This window comes from Dermacentor andersoni, chromosome 8, assembly GCF_023375885.2.
Source record: "Dermacentor andersoni chromosome 8, qqDerAnde1_hic_scaffold, whole genome shotgun sequence".
NCBI classification, from domain to species: domain Eukaryota; kingdom Metazoa; phylum Arthropoda; class Arachnida; order Ixodida; family Ixodidae; genus Dermacentor; species Dermacentor andersoni.
Genome location: NC_092821.1, coordinates 99,780,906 through 99,790,855, shown reverse-complemented (window position 1 = coordinate 99,790,855; position 9,950 = coordinate 99,780,906). Strand labels below are relative to the sequence as shown.

Genomic DNA, 9,950 nt, shown 5'->3' with positions numbered 1-9,950 from the left:
CAATGTAGTACCTCTAATATTGATAAAAAGAAAAAGAAAGTAGCAAAATGAATTTTAAAATAATCTTTCCTCAAACACGAACGTTTCCGCTGACGGTGATCTAGCAGCACTGTGCTATGTGCAGTGAAGCATGCATGATGGCCGAGTTATCGCACTCTAGTAATGAAATTCCGCAGTGTCAGGAAAAAACTAGATTCCAACTAAGCCTCCTATAGCCTCCTATAGCCTCCACACTTTATCCCCTTCATGTACTGTGCCCTTGCACGCCAAGATAGTGTGTAAAAAGCAAAAGCAATGATGAAAATGATATTTAAATGTTATCGCAAACATATTGAAGCACTTCCTATTGGACCTGTGCTGCAAGTTTGAATAATATATGTGGGTGTTTTGGTAAAATGAGTTGAAAGATCTCGGTGTTTGCTCTCAGTGTCAGTACGTCATCATGGGACAGGTTCACTTCTTTCGTTTTTTAACAATTTTACATCAGGCGTACACTAGTTCAAGTAGCTGGACCGGTACTTTGCAGGTATGCAAGACATGAAATAGTTTATGTTCTCACACCTGACATTTCTTTCTGAAGTCCCCGCATGGAGTCCACATTCTGTAACCTTGACAAAACCCACTGAAGAATTAAAGTTTTATCTGTTGTGCAGCAGGATGCCTTTCATGACTCTAAAAATGCAGAATATGTGGCGAAATTTCAAAGGCTAGAATACAGTGGTGCCTGAAGGGGTCATTGAAAGGTAGCTTATGTAGAAGATGACAAGCCGACAGAAATTAAATACCTTTATTTTCCTAAGTTTGGTCCAGTGATAAAAGCCGCGGAACTCAAGTTGAAAAAATTTTCTGACTGAAGTCAACAGGGCCTGTTCAAGGCCAAGAATTGTGTAATGATGGCAGCGATGATGGCAGTGATGATGGCAGCAAAAGATGACTCGGAATGGAAAGAAGGGTCGTGTAGTCTGGTGCTGTAAGCTTCAGACACGTCTGCTTCGCTTCTGGCTTGGCACGGCTTGGTTCGTGGACACCCAGCCCTCCTGTGGCTGGGCCACAAGACGGTACAGGTTTTGTGTCTCGGCTTCCAACTGCTCCTTGAAGTCGCGCCGCATTCTCTCGAGCACCTGGGACGAGATAAATGGAAAAGCTGCAAGAAAACTAGCTGCGCCCAATAGTTTTGCTACGACTGTTCTTTTCCTTACTGATGACAAGCTAAGGAAACATGGTTGACAGAAACAGCAGATAAATACAGCACGTGAACGGTGAGTAATTAAAGCAAAAAAGAAACTGCCAGACTCCAACGATCCCTCTGGCTATGAACTCGTTTACTGCGGTAGCAGAGGACTCTCGCAGCGTACCTCGCTATCTCGTCAAGAACAACTTCCTTTGCAATGTAGACATTCTCGTCGTCTGCTACAGTACTGCCTGCTGTAGCTTCCAAGATATGTGCACAATTGCCACCACTCTTAGAGTCTGCATGGAACACAAGTACTTGCACAAAGTGCCAGGGCCAGGGCTATGAGGTAGCACAGTGCACCCAGCTACCCAGCTACCCAGCTGGTAGCACCCAGCTACCAACTGCACATTGCCGCAGAGGCATAATCTAAATTTTCATTGGCAGTGGTGGGCAAGGCTTCACTTTTCTTCAATGCATGGCGAAAAAATTAAATTCTCGGGCTTCACGTGCCAAAGTCACAACCTGGTTATGAAGCACGCTATAGTGGATTAATTTTGACCACCTGGGGTTCCTTCAGATGCACCCAAATCTAAGTACAGGAGCATGTTTAAAATTTTTCCCCATCAAAATGCGGCCAGCACTGAACCCACGACCTCAAGTCCAGGGGCACAACGCCATAGGCACAGGGTTAACGCGACATGTCTTCACATGATGAGGGTGAAGCTGAAAATGAGAAGGTGGCCTGACGACAACAACTGCCCAATGAAAAGGATGCATGGGTGGAAATGGCAAGCAGTTTCAAGCTTATAATGGTCGCCGCAGTATAAAACGCCTCAAAACAGCTTTGAAGAGACGTGACCAGCACTAAAGCATGACAGATGTAGCCAAATGCTCCACAGACACCTCTCTCTTCCTTTCCTGTCTTGTTTTAGCACCAGTCACCTGAATACTAAATGAGATATCCAACTAGGCTGCAGCTATATCTTATTATACGACTGCCCATTAAAGTCCATCAGAGACAACCGCTTTTGCAACAAAATCCTTGGGATCTTCAAAATCTTTTGTTCCAAGGACAATTCACTGTAAAGATCAAGCACCATAATCAGGGCTTAAAGTCAGGGGGACTCGATGGGGGAGGGGATGGCAGGCCCCCCCAGCCCACAAGGAACGTTTAATGGAGGGCCCAGCCATACCTTACACGGTGATCAGTAACATATGCACACGTACACACCACTCTCCCGCCTACACACAAATACACATGCAAGCATCCCGCATATGTGTGGGAGCCCCCTTCGCCCCCCTCCCCCCTCGAGCAAAGAGAAACCTTAAGCACTGACTGCAACAGCTCACAATAAAGCAGGCTAAGCACATTCATAGCAAAACAAAACTTTAATTCAACAGTGAAATACGTCATCAATTTATTTCTACCCATTTCATTTGGCAAAATGTACAACTGCAGCCAACCTCATGACACAGAGGGTCATGTGCTATAGGTATTTGTTCCAGTTTTAGTAGCGAGGCAGCTTTTATGCTTCTTTGGCACAGGCTTGGCGCAACTTGCCACTAAAATGCCATTTTGGAGCACGATGGCGCAAAGGTTCACTCTTGGAATAATCTTGCACAGCTGTTCCACCACTGCAGTCTGTAAGCACATTCAACACAAGAAAACCCTTCATGAATTAAGGTGAGACTAAGTGAATTATGTCACTAATTTCTGTGCGCACACTTTGTCTGACAGAGTGTGCGACTACAGTCAACCTTATTGCACCAAAGTTCGCAGCATGCTCTGCGGCAAAACACAGAAGCTGCGCAAAGCAGAGCGGCAGAGCGGCGAATGCTGCTATCGCCTCTCTTGCCATCAAAATGCTAAACTTGGTTCATTTACAGGATCTTTACCAATGTTGCCTTTGGTGACATTCGCATTGTTTCTGCCCTAGACGGCTTTGAAGATGTCGGTCGTCAGTAACGACTGCTTCCCGTTGTCTTCAACTGCGACGTATTCGTCAGCCATTGCACCCGCGGATGCATCACAACACGCACCGCAGAAGTTTGGGTATTCCTGGAGCAGTGCAGCAGGACTACTCCTGACATTGGCACGCTCATCAAGTGCATCGCTAGCGCTGCCATTAGTACATGTGTAGAGTGCACCTTGGTGATTTCTGCAGAGGGCAGTGGTGCCACTGCCACGTGTCGTTCATTGTAAAGCAACAAACCAGCCGTCGGGGACGCCTAAATTGCTTCGTTGTACAGGCCAATTTGTTGTAGTGGTCTTTGTTGTGGAGGCACTCACAATACATGTGAAAGATAGGAATACTACTAGGACCCCATAGTCAATCCTTCCTTCTACAGGTCATTTCACTGTAGAGGCGTTTGACTGTACTACTAGAGCTGTTTAACATCTCTCTTGTGAAAATTCTTGGTTCATCTGGAGGCTCTCTATCACTGTTGACTTCATCGACATTTTCAAGCTTCATTTAATTGTTATTCATGGTTAATTATTGATGGAACGAACCACATTTGCAATTAGTGCTCTTCGTTTGTCATGTATTGGCATGGGAAGCTGCTAATGGGCCATCAAAATTGACAGGACACCTATTGCACCCAATTTTGAGGCATTCCACTTGAATCTCTTTCGCATAGGATCAGTCACATCTTTTTTTCCCCTTTGTTTCTTTTTTTTTTTTTTCTCAGTTTTCAGCACATTAACGTGCTCAATACTCGGAGCACTTGGCTGCCAGCCCTTGTGCCACTGGTGGGCACTGGGAAACTGAGCTGATACAGAATAGTTTGCATCAACAGGGAGAGTATTTGTGATGCACGATCACTGCAGTTGGCCCCTCCAGTGCTCCTCAGCGGCACAAGCGTTGGTCGCCACACAATTTGAGTATTGCATGTGAATCGCTGAGCACCGTACATTCCCTTAAAATAAATATTGGATATATTATAATGATGGCATTTTCGCGTTGGATGCAATCTTCTTTATAGCCATGTTTGAACTACGACTCTCTTGCAATTAGCCCCAAATCAACACACTGCCAAGCTTCAGTACACACTGTCCAAGCAGCAGCCTCAATGCCAACCTTTGAGGCAAGGCGTTCAGTCAGTCTCACTCACCCTGCTCTGAGCTGCGGCTCGCTGCTTCATCTCCACCTTCTCCTTGGCCAGCGACTCCGTGAGCAGAGAGAGCTGCGTCTGGTAGCTGTGGTGTGCGTGACATTAGAGGTCAAGGAGGCACTCAATACATTGGCAACATCCCGTGGAGACCCCCAACGATACGCACATCTAATGACTACTTTAATTAATCATAAATAGGATTACAAAGGACAGTCACTGATCTTTGTTCTTGTTGCCCACACGGAACTCCCAGCAGGTTGATCCTGCAGGTGCAAACTCAGTGACAACTTTCACTGCCAATGAAGGGACATGTATTACTGTATTACTGCAGATGTATTACTGTGCCAAGAACGCCGGAAGAGTTTGAAAGCGCCTTCAATTTTTTTAAACAGATACTGAGTCAGTGTAGCTTCCACAAGCAACGGTTTCGCATTTGCCCAAATGCAAAAAAAGAAAAAGGAAGCAGAACAAGTAATATTTACCACTCAGTAGTGTGATTTCTCTTATTTTGTTGCTGTAAATGAGATGTTCATGTTTTCTCTTCCCCAGCTCAAACTAACACGGACAGAATATGGGATTTCTTTTAAAGAGTTATCTTACTTGTGCGCATTTTCTCTCCGTAGCTTTCCCTTCTATACCATGGAAAGTTGTCCGCAAGTATAGTGCACCATACATCTTCTCGTAAGTTTCAGTGCAACAGTAATACTTGATAGCTTGGCAAGAAAATGAGCATTCAGGATGGGCAGTCGACTTCTAAAATCTGTGCAAGCATGCGTTTATCTAAGCCAATTGCTCAAAGAGAACCGGCACCATGAGGATGAGATTGGGTAGGAAAAATCGGTTGGAGCACATATGGCAGGCCTGCCCAAGAAATGACCAGCGCCTTACTGCTGTCCTTGAAAAGAAAGTGCACAAACATTGCATTCCACCGGTGCCAACAGATGGGGCAGAAAGCTTGGGGAGGGTTAACAAAGGAGCATTTGAAGAAGTTAAGGATCATGCCACGAGCGATGGAACAAAAAATTTTAGGCGTGACATTAGGAGGCGGGAAGACAGCAGCGTGGATTACACAGCAAAATGTGGTAGCCAGTATTCCGGTGGACACTAACAGGAAGAAATGAAGCTGGGCATGCCATATAATGTCCGAGGACAGATAAACAGTGGTTCATTAGAGTCGCAGAATAGGTGCCATGGGAAGGGAAGTGCAGTTGAGGAGGGTAGAAAACTACGTGGTGTGACGAAATGAGGAAATCTGCAGGAACGACTTAGAATCACCTAGTGCAAGACAAGGGTTGCCGATCATCAAGTTTCAATGCAACGTAACGCTAGCGACATTGTGTGGAGCTCGCCAACAATGCCCACGCCTGACAAGCATTCTTAATTCAATAGCATTGCACAGGACACTTGCCAGCCCTCAGTGGCAACATTCGCACGAAGCTCCTTGTGAGCCAGTCCCAGAGGAAGTGTAATCAAAGGCATGGCTGAGGCTGATTCCGATACTGGTGTGCAATGTGTTTCCTCGATGGGTCCTAACGCAACAGAGACAACAAGAACGACAAAGTGTAGCATTCAATCGTGCACCGTGCCTGTCTGTGAAACTGCAGTTGCCATGCTCCTCTGCACACTCAGCTGCCCAATATTTGCATATCTGTTTTCTCTTCCCCAGCTCAAACTAACACGGGCAAAATATGCGATTCCTTTTAAAGAGTTCTCTTACTTGTACGCGCAAGTAAGTATATATATATATATATATATATATATATATATATATAATGAATAAACTAACAAGCAAGCAAACAGTTCATTGCATCAAGGATACAAGTTTTCGAGTGAAGCCAGGTAGACTTGGTGCCTGTCCTGCTCCCGGACCTGTCGCTCACGCACGGCGGCTTGGATGTCAACAAGGTCCTGTTTCCGTGCACGGATGCTCTCCTTGAACGTTTCTTGCAGCATCTACGAAACAGACAAGAAACAAAACAGATGGGCAAGACAAAGCATCCGCTTTTTTTAATGCTCTCCCAAAGTGCTCATCCTTGGTAAGTCAACACAAATGTCAACAAAAATGCAGCACTGCAATCCATAATTGAAAGTTTGTTAGTCCCCACAAAGCACAGGAGGGGAAGGGACCTCACAGAAAAAACTTCCAGAGGCACTTAAGCCTCCTTAAGTGCGCTGAATAAGAAAGCAGTATGACTCTTCAGCACGAAACTTTTCACTTGGTTTTGTGCTTGATGGGCAAAGTCAATTTTGAGGGTGGGCAAAGTCAATTTTCGGAGTAGGGCAGGTTGGTTTTGAATGTGAGTCAACTAAATTTTCGACTTCAGCAATGTCACTTTTGGGGGTGGGCCAAGTCAATTTTCGAATTGGTCAAAGTAAATTTTTCGGGTGTGGGCCACAGCGTCTGTCCGCGCCATGGCTGTTCACCGTGGGATTTCGGAGCCGCAGCAGGTCCAGCGCCGGGAATTTGACGGCATCACTTGGTCACGTGGGTTTTGGTACCATCGGATTTTGCGGATGTTTTACGGATGAGAGCCGGACGGACACTGCATTTTCTGCTTCATGGGGCACGTATAACACCTTCACATAAAAACGCTACAAAGTGTAAGCCTGAGAAGTGTTTGAGGACACTTCTCAGGCTTCTACATGGTGGCAGGTTTTGCGCACAATCTAGGTGACAAACATGTGATGACACAGAAGCATGAAGCGTCTGTTTACCTGTTATTGTCCTCTAGTTTATGTGCAATGCCTGCCGTCACAGAATACAGATGCCAACTCTCTCAAACCAGTATAACCTATTTAATCCTGCAAACACACACATAGCAGTTGAGGGAGCAGGGTCTGGAGGCCGCGCAACAGCTTTCGGCTCCGATCAGTGATTTTCCTGGAGTTCGAAAGTGATTGCTTGAACACAACATCTCAGTGTTGGGTTTCACTGCTTTAAAGAGTTCATTTTGGTTTGAATGAGGGACACCTACATCTCGGTGTCAGCCAACACTTTGTTTTTTGATCTCAAGCTCCTTCAAAGAGACGGCGGCACGCTTCCTTCCCCTTAATTCCTTGCATGGTGCGTCGGTCCTTTCTGTTCTCATCCTCCTTCTGCCACGCGTTCACCCCGTGGATCATTTGAAGCATCGTCTTGGTCAGTTGCACAGTCAACGTCCGATTTTTCGGACTCCCTAGGGGGCGCAAGAACATCCGAAAAATCGGGCAGTCCGAAAAAAATGAATGCATGTCTTTAACTGCCCTTAAGGGCTAAAATTGCCACAGGCACACCCGAAAAAGCTCTTAAGGCCTGCCAGTACACTCATTAGGCACATCGGCGCTCGTACTGTGACAGGAGAGGGGGTGCACGCGTGTATAATTAAGGAATACATAATGTGTCCCTTGAGAATTGCCCGTTCCCACGCTTGTTATCCTTCACCGCGTAACACTGCTGTACTAAGGCAAAGCTAACTTTCGGAGACGCATTGCGCAACGCGCTGTGCTCTGCGAGCTTCAAAGCCAATCGCGAGGATTACAAAGGCGGAGGCGGTACCATTGCTGACAACGGCGAATTCTTTCAATGAAAAACACAGCACCACACGGCAAGAAGCTTAATAGCGAACGTAGAGGCAGATAGGCCTAACGTTGCCGCGGTGATGGCTACGGCTGCCAGCGGATCTGCGTGCGAGAGTGCCGGTTCGAGGCGGCGAGATAATCAAAATGGCGGCGGTGGTGGCTTTAATTAATGCTATTTGAGACCTGCAGTCAGGGCAATATACATCGACTATATGGAGTACGTGGTGGTGCCGCAAAGCCGTGCGAATTATCGGGCATGTTAGAAAAATCCGGCGTCTGGAAAATCGGTCGTTAACTACTCTGGCAATACCTCGTACCGATGACACGGTGTCAATGACGATACGTTGCAATTCCTCTGTTACTGGAGCCAGCATTAACATGACTTTCGTTCCCTTTCAATAAAGTTACAGCTAATTTTCCCCGATAAAAGCACAAATTCCCTGAGTTTTTCCAGACTATTCAAATTCCCTGGGACTTCCCGGTTTTGCCGGTTTTCCCGTTTGGTAGACACCCTGAGAGAGAAAAAAAGCATCAGGAGGCAAGAAGAGGACAGTGGTGTTGGCTGCAGATGGATCTAGTCTGACAAGGGCATGCTGGCACTTGAATGTCTTCCAACCCATGAACCTTAAAAATCATAAAAATCCTGCAGCTACTACACCAAGATAGCAGAGGGAGAACAGCACATTTTTTTTTTGTTTTTAGTTTGCCCCTTTAATGGTCACCCCTTTTATGGTCACCGCCATACATGTAAGCTGGCGGATACAAATCATATGTGGTCACAACCTAGTTTATCTATGTATGCATTCAACAATAAACTGTGTATAAAACTACACACTTCAAAAAAATTTACTTCATTGTCACAAAAAAAAATTCAGCGTTTCTTTTTTTTTTTCTCGAAATAAGTCACTGAAAAATTTCTATCTGCCGTTTAAAAATGTGGCTCCTGGATGACGCATTTTTTTAAAAGAATACAGCCCTCAAAGGGTTAACTGATGTGCAGCTGCGTACAGTGCCATAGAGATAAATGTTAGGCAAGCATGTTGCACATCGCTAAGGCTGCTAAAAGTTATAAACAAGGGGAAGAGATACAGCAACAGCAGGATGCCTACATTTAACAAATGGTCCAACTGCATTAACTTTTTCCCTACCATGCCCATTCAGCATTATTAGCCCACTAACCAAGCTTTTGAGCGCCATTTTCGAGACCTTCCGTGGCCCTCCTGATCCCACTGCACCATCTAGCTTGTAGTGTAAAAACTACAGTTTCGTTTTCAATACAGTTAGCTTTCTTTTCGCGTGGTGGAGATTTCCCAACGGGCTTGAGAGACGTGGAAGTTGATCGAAAATATGCAGCCCCGCAAACACTGCGCACGCTCAAAGAAATTGCGAACATTGCGCTTCCGCAGTGTCTGCAGTTGATTGTTTTTTGTTTCTTTTTCAACGGCCCGAGCAGCAGTGAGTCAGAGGATGCTGCCGTTTTATCTGAAATAAATTCGGAGTGCAATGACGTCGGGTGCACCGCAAGTTTGTGCTCTCCCACCATTTCAAGCCATTCAATACCGGCCAGTTAAATGAGCTCATAAAAGAATTTCAAAAAATGCCAAGTCAATAAAAACCATGCAAAAAATAACATTTACCGCAAGACTTGCAGTGTTCCCCTGTGTTTTGCATTAAGGAACCACTTTGCAACATGGCATGCACAACTACAGGGTTGCCAGCTAATTTTTTGTAGCAGCAGTACTGTTCATGACAAAAATTTAAATTTTTTCACAGATACTGGCAACTGGAAGGTGAAACATTTTGTGTATTTCACAATCTTTATAGAATTTTTTTTCTTTTCATGTACAAGAATATTTTAAGTTTTAGTCAACAATCTTGTTTTTGGCAATTATGATATTATGTTACCGCATAGAACTCGTTAATAAACTTTCTGTGCCTGGAAAGAACGTTCTGCTTTCCTTTCCTGTATTGCACACAATTTCGAGTTGAATAGTTCCTTCAGAAAAAAAATCTAGTGTGACGTTGAAAAGGCGGTCATTTTCTCTACGGTAGGGAACCAGTTAAGCAAGTGACACAGATTGCCAACTGGTGGTGTGAAGAAAAC

The 9,950-nt window shown here is 45.2% G+C and overlaps 1 protein-coding gene across 1 annotated transcript in view; it reads right to left on the bottom strand.

The window, feature by feature from the left end:
* Positions 1–769: 769 nt before the first annotated feature.
* Positions 770–9,950, bottom strand: part of LOC126529284 (uncharacterized) — a 43,695-nt gene continuing 34,514 nt past the window's right edge. Inside the window, exons 9-11 of the mRNA XM_050176884.3 lie at positions 6,108–6,241; positions 4,289–4,373; positions 770–1,121 (exon numbers count right to left, since the gene is read on the bottom strand). Of these exons, the coding sequence (XP_050032841.1) occupies positions 978–1,121; positions 4,289–4,373; positions 6,108–6,241 (363 nt within the window). The 3' untranslated portion in view covers positions 770–977. The remainder of the gene's footprint in view (positions 1,122–4,288; positions 4,374–6,107; positions 6,242–9,950) is intronic.